Below are 13,981 nucleotides of genomic sequence, written 5' to 3' on the forward strand. Positions count from 1 at the left end.
AATAATCTCTCTTTGATGTAATAATGTAACACATATAAAGTACATTTATTTTTGCCTATTGAATGTTTTCATGTATTGTATATTTAGCTTCTTTTTTGTAACTAATTTAATTAGATATAGTTATTGTCTTTCCTGCAGCTTTACCACCTTGGAGATTCCATCAGATATCAAGAGCTATCCAGGGTTGGGTTAGGCAAATAGTTGGTTGGGAAACGTCCAATGAACGAGAGGAGCTGCAGGGATTGCTGTTGGCTCTAAGTAAAGCACTCTCTCTATCTAAATATCACAGCAATACTTGCTGTCAGTCATCGTCTTCATGAACATTCTCTTTTTTATTTTTACAAATTGCTGCACATGTCTTTACATGAACTTTAAGCTAAAAGTAGACAAAACATTTTTACCAGTTATACAATTTGGGCAGCAACAATCATATATGAAATTTTCACATATATTTCACGCTGTTTATGTCCCTCCTTCAAGTGACTGAATGTTTCTTCATCCCTTAAGTGACTGAATGTTTCTTTATCACCTTCTGAAGTATAATAAATGTATGTTTATATTTATGAATCTACGTAAAGGTTTAGCAAAAGCATCATATAATCGTTAGTTTAAAGAAAGGGTTTAAAGCATGAATCTTGCAATTAGTTTCTAGATGCCCACATCCCAAAGATGATAATAGCTTCATTTTTGACCCATTTTAATGTAGTACAGATGTGTCTGAGTGTGCCCTCTGATGGACTGAGTGATTTTTTGCATGGAACCCAGCATTGACAAGTAGAACCTGGCTATCTGGAGCCCTAGACTAGAAATAAAGAAAATGTCAAAGAAAATGTATGTATGTATGTATGTATGTATGTATGTATGTATGTATGTATGTATGTATGTATGTATGTATGTATGCATATATTTGTAATATTATGATTTAAAAGGTATGCACTATAGTATATAGTATATACTATTATACAGGAACTCTAAATAATTTCTTACCACTACTATTACTTTATTTTTTTTTGGTAAAGTGTATTTGAGATCACTTCATGTTTATTGTTCATGAAAAATTAGGTTAGAGTTCACTTTTGTCTTCTTCTTTTAAAGAAGGTACTGGCATATATTTGTTTCAGTGTCAATTATGGGCTGTGGTATAAAGGTCTCTTGGTCTTCTTAATCCAGGTCTAACTCTCTGTTCTGCTCTTCCCTAACACTCATACTTAATATTATGCAGCTTCTACTACATTATCACACACGGGTAAGGTTTGGTATCAGCTGTTGCCCTCACCCAGTCCAAGAAACCACAGCAAGAACAATCACATTCCATTCCTTTACCATAGCTTCCATTGTATTTCCCTTTTTCAGGGACTTTTATGTTTTTAATCAGAAGTCCCATCCCAGGAACCTAAAAATTATTATATTTTTCATCATTCATGATTATGGCTTTTGAAATTCATTTTCATAAAATAGCAGTAAACCTTACGTAACAGTATTTTTATAACTTTTTTTTTTTCAATTTACCTATAACCTTCCCTATGATACCTTAATTACAATATTTTGTTTAATCTTCCTAGAGCCACAGATCTCATTTTAAATATAAAAATTACCTAAGAAATCAAGCTACAAGGGAAAAATTTTGATCCTTTTTTAATATAATTATTTTTTACAGAGGCAAGGCTGATAAAACACTGAAGAGTTTCTTGCTTGAGGTTCTATGCTCTGAGATCTGTTTTTATAATCCTTTTTTAACAAATTGAGTTACCAAAGCTATGTTCTTGTCAACTTCTACAACATGCTAACAGGAACAGCGTGGAACATACATACTTTTACAGCCATTTGACAAATTTATAAAAATGTGTGGCTAAATTGGAGCATAAGTTGAGCTCAGTTTTATACTTCCCACATGATTGACAAAACACAATGGTAATTGACCAAATCATAGGTAATTATATAGTGGGCTGTGACATCAATACTATTATTGTTTCCAGTAATTTCTCAGATTGCATCAGTCCTTCAGAATCTTATATTACACCACAGCCTAACAAGTAGAGCATCAAATATGGTAATATTTACCAGAAGCAGATGTTTCATTGTTTTCTGGGATTTTTTTCATTCCGTGACAGTAATATGTAATTATTACTTAAAAAAATAGTTTTTATTAAATTTCCACTTTGTAATTATATACATTTATTATTTAAAGAGATTATTTTTGGAAGAATGGCTCATTTGCTCTGTGTGAAATTGATTGGGAAAAATAAATAAATTGAGTTGCTATTATGCTTATTAATTGTGTAATTGTGGTTATTAATAGGTTACTAAAAATCATTAGGGGTTTAACAGAACTCTACTCGACAAAAAATATGAAATGAATGTTCGTTCACTAGTGTATTTGTTTTTCTTTTTTTAACACAAACAACAGTGAGAGTAATAGTAGTAGAAGCAAGACATATTAATTTGTGAAAGTTTAGAAAATTACTATTAATCTTCTAACTTGTACAAATGTGTTTTATGTTTTTTAACATAGTTAAGCTGCCAGGAGTGAGAACATATATTGATCCTCATACCTATGAAGATCCTAACCAAGCTGTCCATGAATTTGCAAAGGAAATAGATGCATCATGCATCACAATTGAAAGAGTTATAGGAGCAGGTAAAAGACATTTAAATTGCAAATTGCAGGCTGGCTCTTGTTGTTTTGGATATATCTGTCTGTACAGTGTGTTGATTTTGGTGAGAGGTATTATTCAATTCTAATATAAAAGTACATGTTGAGATAGTTTTCACATGTATTAAAAGATTTGAATAAATGTGGATGACTAAAGAAACTGCTGTTTTTTCCTTGTGTTTTGCACTTCTAGACCACCATAATTTCCATTCTTTGAGCTGAAGAAGCATAGCTAGTATGGCTCTGATGTATGCAGAGATTAGCTTTTTACCTTTTCTCAAGCTCACAGTATATCATTTAAGTAATTACAACAATTGCAATATTGTTAAATTGAGGTACATGGATATTGTACCAAATATTAGTGTAGTGCTCAAACTTTAATTTTTAGTTATTTCATGGGCACAAATAAACAGCACATAAAGCTCTTTGAAGCAGAAGGAATTAACACTAGAATCCCTGAAGCCTACGAAAAAACTTGTAATCCCAGCCCACCTTAAATCCCTTCGCACCTCTCCATCAGCGTCTTTTGTTTTATAAATGTGTCAATCAGCACAAGCAGTCTGCTATCCCACCCCCCACCTTGATGGATCTCAACTCAGGCAAAAAGTTCTCTCAGCTCAAGCCAAGGCTCCTTATCTCCTTGTGAGGTGCCTGGAGTTGTACAGGGTAAATAATACAGTATATTGTTATTTGGAATACATGCATTTCATGTGTGTTCCGTGTCTACAAAGATCTGGGTAAGTGTAGAATGAAAGGAAATGCCAGGCAGGAAATGTTGAGCACATACCTAAAGCAGAAACTTTTTCCATATTATACTAAAAATGACGTGAAGTGTATAATGTGTGAAGACTTTAATCCAAATATCAAATAAGGATGTGTGCTTTTATTCAAGAATGTAATCAAAGTAAAAAAAAACCATTCGATTTACATGTTGCTGTCAATGAGTTAAACACCAAAGCTCAAATGTTACTTGACAGGAAATTGACACGTATACTTGAATGGTGTAGAGGTAAGAACTGCTGCCGTACAGTCATGTAGCTTAACATACTCAGTCCAACTAGTCTGTGAGTTGCCCCAACAAGTTGTCTTAAGTTGTAGATAAAGGCTTGTGTGAGTGTAAGAGCTGACAATCAATGAGTTCTTACAATGCAATGTTGTTGCCAGGAATAAGGAACATGGGTGTTTTGGACAACAGAAGAAAAACTTGCCTGTCTTGCCTGCATGTTTTATGTACCACAACAGAATTAAAAAAAAGGGACAGGTTTGTAAAGCCTGTGCACAATTTGTCAGGCAGCATGTTATTGAATGTAGGAAATTGGGACTAGCTTGCAAAGTGGGTATTAGACACACTACAGTCACTTTCTCATAACATTACTTAATAAAAAAATATTTGCAATGTACTGAATGTATCTGTGTATACTGTAGAGTATATTTTGTTCTATTTATTTACTTGTTTATTTGTTTGTTTTTTCTTTTCTGTCTAGGAGAATTTGGAGAAGTTTGCAGTGGGCGCCTAAAACTTCCTGGAAAAAGGGAAATCCCTGTAGCTATCAAAACTCTGAAAGCTGGTTATACAGATAAACAGCGGCGTGACTTTCTTGGTGAAGCTAGTATTATGGGACAGTTTGATCACCCTAACATCATCCATCTTGAGGGAGTGGTTACTAAAAGTAAGTTTTTTTTTTTATGTTGCAATGTGATTTGTAATTGAAATATATTTTATTACTGGGCGACAGTGGCAGTGCTACTGCCTTGCAGTAAGGAGTTCATTGTTCACTTGGAGTTGGAATGTTCTCTCCATGTCTACATGGGTTCCCCTGTGATAGACTGGCACACTGTTCAGGCTTTGCCACTTGCACTTCCTTGGATAGGCTCCTATACCAACCAATTAAAGTGCCCAGGGGAAATCTTACCTACGTGTGCTCATAACCTCAATCAGTTATTCTCAATATATGAAATCAAACGTTCTTTAGTTTTGCCAATCTCCTCACCCAATCATGAACAGTGAGCCCAGGAGCCATGTGCTAGCCACTTGTAACTGCAATCTCATTTTTCACTCATAATTCAAAGCTTGTGAACAGTGGCTGAAGATGGGAATGTAGGCTGACAAGTAATTGGAAAACATCACCCATTGGCTTAACCCCCACTTTACCTCCACAATCCACTGTGCCATTCATACCACTCTTCAAATATTCATTTTACAGCCTCACAATTTTCACAGTTTTCTATCCTTTCTTGTGAAGAAAAATGTAAGACACTTGAATTTCTCCACTTGGGGAATCTGTTCACCCCTTACCTGCAGAGATAAGGAAAGGCTTTTCTAAGTAGAGGGTCATGACCTTGAATTTGGTGGAGTTAATTCGCACCCCAGTCACATTATATCAGATCATATTTATGGACAGTATATTAAGGCACACCTGACCTTTGGAAGGTATACAGTTGTATGAACCTATGGGTTATATCGATATAGTTTGTAGATGATGATGTCTTCTGGGGCTCATTAGACTGTGATGTTCAGTGTGCAACTTAGCCTAAGTATATATTTACATTATTTTCAAATTATGATTAAGTTTTTAGTTATTTTGTTGACAACTTCAGTTTCATTTGCTTCAAGCAAAAAGGCAATGCAGTTAAATGATTGTGCTATTTTTGTCATATTACAAGTCATTTGCCAACTGAATCTAAGCACTGTTCTGGAACAACAATATTCATGTAAAACAATTTCTGAATTATGAATTAAAATGACTAAATTACAGCCGATTTCGCCAGAGATATAAATTGCCAATTAAACTGCAAAGAAATACTAGCATATTAATTATACTGACATCTAACAGAATGGTGGTCACACATCAGGCTATACAGTATGCTCTTTAAACATTCAAAAATGTGTAAATCCTGCAGTGAAACTTTGGACATGTTATAGTTAAACTTGTAAACAATTGAGTGATATGACATTATACTTTTTTTAACTGAAATAAAAATATATTTTAGCTCTTGTCACTGTCTAAAAACCTAAAAAAATAAATTTTACTACTGCTAAAACTGTATGGCTAGAAATCATCACACTTTATACATTAACTTTTATTTACCAATAAGCATAAGCTCCTGATACAGTAGTAGCACTGATGTCTTTTGCAAAATCTGTAGCTCAGAAAAAATAATTTAAAAGGGAGAAATTTAATTTGTAATCATAGAGATTGGAGCAATATAGTTTATTATGGGTAAGCAGACAATAATCAAGGTCATACAAAGCTAAACAAAAATCACAAAGAGAAAATACATATGTACTTCCTTTCTGAAAGTAATTATTTGTTAAATACATAACTTAAATGTAGCCTTATGTTATGTACAGTAAAGTGTTCTTCACATTTACATAAACCATGCCACATAAAATTTATTGGATGCAACAGGTCATAATGGTAATTTTTATTTTTTTACATTTCAAAATGTTTATTATTTTACTCATGCAACATTCACAATTACTTAAAAAGTGCATATGTAGTTTAGATTAATTGGTTTCTTACTTGGTGTATTTATTATAAATACCTGTGGGTTTTTTTTCAGAAGCTATGAATGCAAATTACTGCATGATGTGGCAGTGATCTCTCTTTCTATTCTTGTCTTATCCTATATACGGGATTTTTTTTAATTAGATTTAATGTAGAGTTAAGAAAGCTATATTGTACTGATCATAAATTGAGTGAAGCTTGGCATGGCCATAATCTGCATTGTTCAAATTCTGTTCAATGTGTGTTCTGTAGGGAAATTAGAACTCTCTTCTAATTAGGTTCTGTTGTGATGGAAATCTACTATTCCAGCAGCTTATCCTCCTAAGGCATGATCAAGCATTGCATTAAAAATCATTTTAATTTTCTGAAAATGTATACACAATCTTTTTAGCTGCACAGCCTGAGCTCTGGAACATGTTTTTTGAAATTATTCTTTCCTTCTTCTATATTCAGATTAGAGGCAGACACATTAATTAATTTGATAGCTGCCAGCCAGTATCAAGTCAGCTCTGCTGCTTTTGCATGTTGGTATTCATAGTCTAAAACTACTATATAAGAGCAAATTTCTTATCTGGCTAACCTTTGCTTTGCATTGCCAAGTTGCACTGTTTAATTCTAAGTAACTAGGTGGCATAAGGTGTAACTGCTTAACAGACAAGAAAAATATTTGCGTTCCTGTCAGACCGATGGAACACTGAGGGGCATGCTACTTGGCAGGGATGATGTAATTAATAGTTTGGTAAACATTTGACCTACCTGAAATTAAGACTTGATATTTAATACTCTGATTGCATGCTATTCAGGTTTGGTTCCTGCTTTGTATCTGTTTCTGCTAAGGGTAAACACAAGCTCAAGTTGAAAATCAAATGTATTGTCATGTGTACAGTGTACAGCTCAAGCCAGTAATGAAAAAAAAAGCATTTAGAGAAAATGATTTGGCTCAAGTTCAGTCTTGACAGCAAATTCAATAAATGATACTATATGACTTTACTGCAATCTTTACATTCAAATTTTTACCATTTTCAGTTCATATTTGGATGTGTAATAATAAATTAGAATAATCTATAAAACATTTACATTAACTAAAAAGGATGAATCTACAGATAAGACCTAGTTAATTAATTTAATTACACAGAGACATGTAAGTGGGAAATGGAATATGAAAACAATTGCAAATATCTTGCTAAAAAGGGTTTATGCTGTAAAATTTAGTCAGCCATATCATGATAATTAAGCATTTATGGATGTCATTTTCATAAAGGTGTTTGGTACTTAATTTCTCAGACTGAACTGTATTAAAAGTGTAATTATATGCTCTATGTAGCTTTAATAAAAGATGTTCTCCTTGCAATTACGTATGTTGACATAATGATTTTAGTTCCATTTAATGTGCAATATACAGTATCACGTTTTTTCTATTTAGTCCTCAATTTGTTACTTCATCTGTTCTCAGCATGACACAGTCTTGTCAAATAAAAAGTTATCTTTTTTAAATGAAGCAATATTCATTGGTATGTTATGCATTTGACTAAAAAATCCTTTTTTATTATAGGTAATTTGATGTTGGTTTGCCATTGGGAATGAGAAGCCATTATCATGCAGTGTTGGGGCACATTTTTCTTTAATCATTAAACAGCTTTCATTCATTCATTCCTTTCTAAAACACACTGATGCCAGTTCAGAAATGTTGAAAGTCAGACTAAAATCAACAGTAAGCATGTGGCGTCAGTTTCTTACAGAGTTTATGTAAACAGAGACCCGCATCTCTCACACAGGTGCAATGTAGTGACACTAATTAACCTGGCGTCATGTCTATAGAGATCTAGAGGAAACTGGAGATTCTAGAGTAAGCTCTGACAAATACAAAAGTACATGCTACCTTCACACGAAAAAGCACTCTAATGTGGAATAAAATCTGGTGTTCAAAGACTTTGAAGCAGCTATGCTATCTGTTAATCAGTTATGCCTCTCTAATTTAACTAGAAAATTTGTAAGTAATTTGTAAGTAATAAAATAAACAATAACTCACAAATTGACAGTTATGTATATGCAATATATACCATGCCCTTAATAATTGGGACAAAGACACATTTTCCTTAATTTGCTCCTCTGCTCTGCAGTTAAAAAAATAATCAAACAACTCAGACATGTTTAAAGTGCACATTTCATACTTTAATTTAATGATTTTTGCATACATTTCAGTCACACCATGTAGATATTACAACACTTTTTATACACCTACACTTCAGAATTCATTATGGAGGGTACCACTTGTGTATATGTATGTGTGTGTGTGTGTATATGTATATATATATATATATATATATATATATATATATATATATATATATATATATACAGTGGAACCTCGGTTTGCGAGTAACTTGGTTTACGAGTGTTTTGCAATTTTTTAAATAAATTTTAACTTGAAAAACGAGCGAGGTCTTGCAATACGAGTAGTATGTATACACTTTGTCTGCTGAGCGTCATGCGATCACAACTGAGCTGATGGTTCTTCTCTCTCTCGCTGCGGGATTGTGGGCAATTGTCTCCTATTCTCCATCTGAGTCGGTGTGCCTCACTCATATAGTCAACATCTGTACGAGCGTATACTGTTTACAACAGCATTGTGACTCTGTGTGTGTGCGTGTGTGCTGTGACATGTGAGTCCCTGTCTTGCACCCCAAAACATGAAGCTGAGTCTCAGTACTTTAGCAACACCAGCTTCATTCAGCTTGAAACAGCAACAGCGCGGTTATTTATGGTAGCGGGATCTGCCACTCTCCTATACACAGACACAGCAGTCAGGCAGTAATAGTGATACTGTGCCCTGCACATTTATAATGTTCCTTGTTCCTTGTATCACCCATCGACGACAGGCACTTATGGCATGTCTGCGATCTTTTCGGATTCGCTTTTATGGCAAACTGTACAGCGCCGGGAGACTGCAATTGCTTTGGGACACTCTTCCGCTTGTCGTCCCATTGGGTGGAATCCCACAAGAGTTTAGAAACTTACTCATACCAGTCATGAATCTTTTCAAAGGTAAAGTGCAGATTAATTTGTTTTATGTATTTTTACTTTATATTTTGTATTAATAATTTTTATATGAATAGTTTTGGGTTGTGGAACGAATCATCTGAGTTTCCATTATTTCTTATGGGGAAATTCGCTTTGATACACGAGTGCTTTGGACTGCGAGCACGTTTCCGGAACGAATTATGCTCGCAAACCGAGGTTCCACTGTATATATATATATATATATATCTGCGGTGGGTTGGCACCCTGCCCAGGATTGATTCCCGCCTTGTGCCATGTGTTGGCTGGGATTGGCTCCAGCAGACCCCCGTGACCCTGTGTTCGGATTCAGCGGGTTGGAAAATGGATGGAGATATATATATATATATATATATATATATATATATATATATATATATATATATATATATAAATACAGTTTTTATATCTATACAGTATATGTATATGTTCTCATTTTAAATGACAAACAGTATGGCAATTATTGCAGCTAGTGATTGTAGTAATATCTCAAATGGATATGAATAATTAGACATAATAAACATTCCTCTTATGAGAAACTTGGAAAATTCAATTTCTGAGTCTAAATGACAATTCATTTTTCCTAATTATTCCCCTGAGGCAAGTGTTCCTTTAAATATACAATAATTATACAGTGAAGGAGAGCATTATGAAGCAACTACTGTACATGAAACATCTTCTGTTCCTGAAGGCTTCTAAATACAGTACATTGACTCTTTTTCATTCTTTTTTAAGTACTGAAGTTTAACCCTTCTTTATTTTTAGGATAACTATAATGTAGCACTTGCCAGAGATGACCCAACAGATTATTACTAATTCCCTTTGCTTTCTTAGGTACAGGAGCTTGCTATTCTAAGAAAGACCACTCACTTTATCCACACTAGAATGGTTATTGTGTGACTACGACAGCATTATAACACAAATGGTTTTGAGGATTACTGTGAGCTTTAAAGGACCAGGAGATGATTAGAATACAAATAACCATAGTCAGAAAAAGGAAAGTATGGGTCAGAAATGGAGACAAAATTAAATCAGGCATCTAGTGATCAAAGGGTAAAACAGAGTTGTAGTCAAAAAGTGAAATGTTCAAAAACAGGAAAGCAAACCTCATACTAGGTCCTACTAAGAAAGACAGTAACTAGCTCTTTTTTGAACGTTTTATATCCACCAAGGGATAATTTGAAAGTATGAACTCTGCCATTAACAAAATGTATCAAATAAAAAAAGAATCAAAATATTCACACGCAGTATACCGTGGTATCATAAACCCTACAATGCATGTCAGTGAACAACACTGCAAACATCACATAAATAATAAAAATCAGGGCAAAAAAATATAACTTCTTGAATTCAATTTGAAAGATAAAAAGTTATCAGAATAAGATTATATAGGGAAAAAAATCCTTAAATAACGCAAAAATACACTCATAAAAGTGTGTTTGTCTGTCACAGGCATGTTTGTCTCTTTTTATAGGGTTCCCTGTATCTGGCACTGAAATTGCTCACTTGCTGCTGATAACCCAGTGCATTACAATATGTTAGACTTCTTGGAAACGCTGAAAGTTTAAAAGTTAAATTAAATCATCTATGTTTATTTTAAACTAATCAAATTACCCAGCATTGCCTGAGTACAAACAAATGGAGTAAAAACCTGCTTGTCAATATTCAACATGGCCATCCACAACCTATAATGAGACAAAAAAACTACTTTTAGGCAAAAGCTGTAATCCTGCATTTATTTAAGAAAAAAATGCTCTACATATCTACGGTCTTGGATGAAATTTAGCTTTGGCTGATACAAAACTTTGATGCAAAGCTTTGTGCATGCTGATCATGATACCCTCGACCAAGTGCATTAATGTTGCCTGCTGAGATTTGAAGATTTGGCATTGATTTACAAGTTTCCCCACTACCTTTATAACCCCTCTTCCTATTATGACATACTGTGTAGACTGCATTTTATGGACCAACAGCAAGGCACATGCACAATTTCATGATCATTTAAGTTGTTTTTGTGGGATTATCGAACAGAAAAACAAACATTCACATAGCTTGCAGTTTTAGTTATATACATATGAAATTTCCAGATAATCAGATGGAATGCAATACTTTCATTTAAGTATACTTTCATCCTTGAAAACATTAATCTGATAGATCTTAAATTTTATAGAATGTCTCAAATTGGTTAAGTGGATATTTTGAAAAATGTGCCTTAGACCAAATATCTTTTATAACTGCTATAGGTAACTTATTTATGGAAAAACCTGACTTAAAGTTGAATTGTTAAGAAAATACATTTTTGTTGCTGTACATTGATTTATTGTTTTTACCACTAGGTAAACCTGTAATGATAGTAACTGAGTACATGGAAAATGGTTCCCTTGATACTTTTCTAAAGGTAAGTTGAAATTATCAACCATTCCCTCAATATGTATGTGTGAATCTTTTTTTTTTCTTTTGAAGATAGAATTGTAGACTAACAAAATTAAATTAATTATTTGAGAGAGGTCTTGTTTTTGCCTGAAACACCTAAGCCATAAAACTGAATATTTTAATAAAAAAGTCTTATTAAAGACATTTTTGAAGCTATAATTTTAACCTGTTATAACCAGGTACATTATCTAAACATATGTAAAATTCTAAGCTATACTACTTTATTATTATTATCAGTTAAGGTTTTGTAGGGTTTGACCCCACAATAGTTACTACTGCTGGCATAAACCTCCAAACACCAGTATTAGATACACTGTCTGTTGACTGGCCCTCCAGAGTTTGTGGACTCACTCTGAGTCTTCTTTGGGTAGCCCAGGTTCCTGCCGATAGTCTGAAGAAATTATATGTAAACAGGCTAATTGTTGGCTTTTAACTTGCTACCTATAACTAAGTTTGGGTTTGGGTACACATACAAGAAATGTGCTTTGTCATGAACTATTACTCCTTTGAGTGCTTGTTGAAGCCTTACACACTATACAGACTGAATATGTCTGTAATCTTTAATGTACTTTAATGAATAAAATCCAAACAGAAATCAGATGGATAGTTCTATACAAAAATCTCAATTAAGAAAAAAAAACTATGCAGTAAAATAATAATCATGTATAGATGCAAAAGTGTTACATATGATATGGCAGTTGTTAACCAAATAAAAATAGAAAAAAACAGAAATGATTTAATACATAATTGAAACTGTAATATTTATAATTTAATAACATTAATGAGAATGCCACAAAGCATGAATTCATTATTTTAGTGACAGTAATGCAAACTTTTAATAAGAAATAGTTTTTTGTATAAATTAACACTCTTATGATATGTGCATTCTTTAAAGTCAGCATTAGAAATTATATCAAATAAACATTTGTTTATAAACAAATAAACATTTGTTTTGCACACTGTGTACAGGTACTGCTCTTGAATAGTGAATTTAAAGAAGTCAAACCAAGTAGGTGACTGATTCAGTTTGTAGACAATTTTAAAGCTTTGTCTAATATTGTAAGTTGACAGGGGTCCTGTGTACAGAGTAGTCAGTGTACATGGTGTGTACTTTTTGCTTATTGTACCTCTGCTACTTATATGCCCATTTCTCCCTGAAGAGAAGCAAACATTCTTGAGGCATATGAAAATAAATTATACAAATCTGCATGCTGAATTATAAATTCTCTGGCTTATATGTAAACATTCGATGAAAATTTAAAGTGACAAAATGCATTTACTCTTTTAAATATACACCCACCTGTGTACTAAACATGCTTATCTTGGTTAGTAATACAGAAAGCTATAATAAATTAATATTCTTGCTTAGATTCTTAACATGAAATAAACATGTTCAACATTCTTTGTTCATCTCTAGCAGTAGCTTCCATTTGCCACTGGCCAAAGTTTATATGTAATATTTTGATTTATTGCACCCATCAGCTCACAGATTTTTTATTAAAATAGTGAAAAAATATTTAGCACTATATCAAATACATCATATTTTATGCTTCATATACTGAGCTCAAAAGAAGCACAATGTCTGAACAGACTTATCAGGAAAGCCAGTTCCATCACCGAGGGGAATCCTGGACACACCAGTAGTTGTGTAGAAAAGAGAATGGTGGCAAAATTTGATGCCATCATGAAAAATCACCCACATCCCCTCCAGGAGGCAATCTCTTGGAGCATTTATAAGCTAAGATATGACTCTGAGGGTCTTTTCTGCCCACTGTTATCAGGTAATTCAATGCTTCCTCCAGTGGCACTCATTAAGTTCATGTTTGAAGTGTCTGCACAATATTTATTTATTTATTTTTATTTACTTATCGATTGATTGATTGATTGGCTGTGTTATTTGGCCTGTGAGTCTATATCCTTGTTTTTTATGTTTCTGCTGCTGTATGTATCTGAATTTCTCCTTGGGACTAATAAAGTTTACCTAATTTAATTAAGTATTGTATGCAATATTTTGAAGACTAAGTAAGTGCAGTATGACTTTATGGAAGTCTGCAATTTTTTGAGTGCATGGAAGAGGTGCATTTTTATGCTTACTCTTTTGACTTCTAATTCACTCCGTGTGACTCTATTATGTTAAAAGTTTGACATTTTTAAATGCACATATATATAGAAGATACATTCATGGATGGTTGGATACCAAGAAAAAGTTTATGCAGTTCTGAATTCTTAGTTTTTTCTTATTTGAAGTTATATAGCAGATATCAATGATTTTCAGCTGTGAAAAAGGCACCATCATTTGCTCGTATGGATAAAGACATGTGCAGTGATG

The 13,981-nt window shown here is 33.3% G+C and overlaps 1 protein-coding gene across 3 annotated transcripts in view; it reads left to right on the plus strand.

Moving 5' to 3' along the window:
* Positions 1–13,981, plus strand: part of LOC114652109 (ephrin type-A receptor 5) — a 426,918-nt gene that overhangs the window by 357,399 nt on the left and 55,538 nt on the right. For all 3 annotated transcript variants that reach the window (XM_051927777.1, XM_028802306.2, XM_028802307.2), the window contains exons 10-12: positions 2,513–2,638; positions 4,138–4,323; positions 11,556–11,617. In XM_051927777.1, coding sequence (XP_051783737.1) covers positions 2,513–2,638; positions 4,138–4,323; positions 11,556–11,617 — 374 coding nt within the window. The remainder of the gene's footprint in view (positions 1–2,512; positions 2,639–4,137; positions 4,324–11,555; positions 11,618–13,981) is intronic.

Source organism: Erpetoichthys calabaricus, chromosome 5, assembly GCF_900747795.2.
Source record: "Erpetoichthys calabaricus chromosome 5, fErpCal1.3, whole genome shotgun sequence".
Taxonomy (NCBI): Eukaryota; Metazoa; Chordata; class Cladistia; order Polypteriformes; family Polypteridae; genus Erpetoichthys; species Erpetoichthys calabaricus.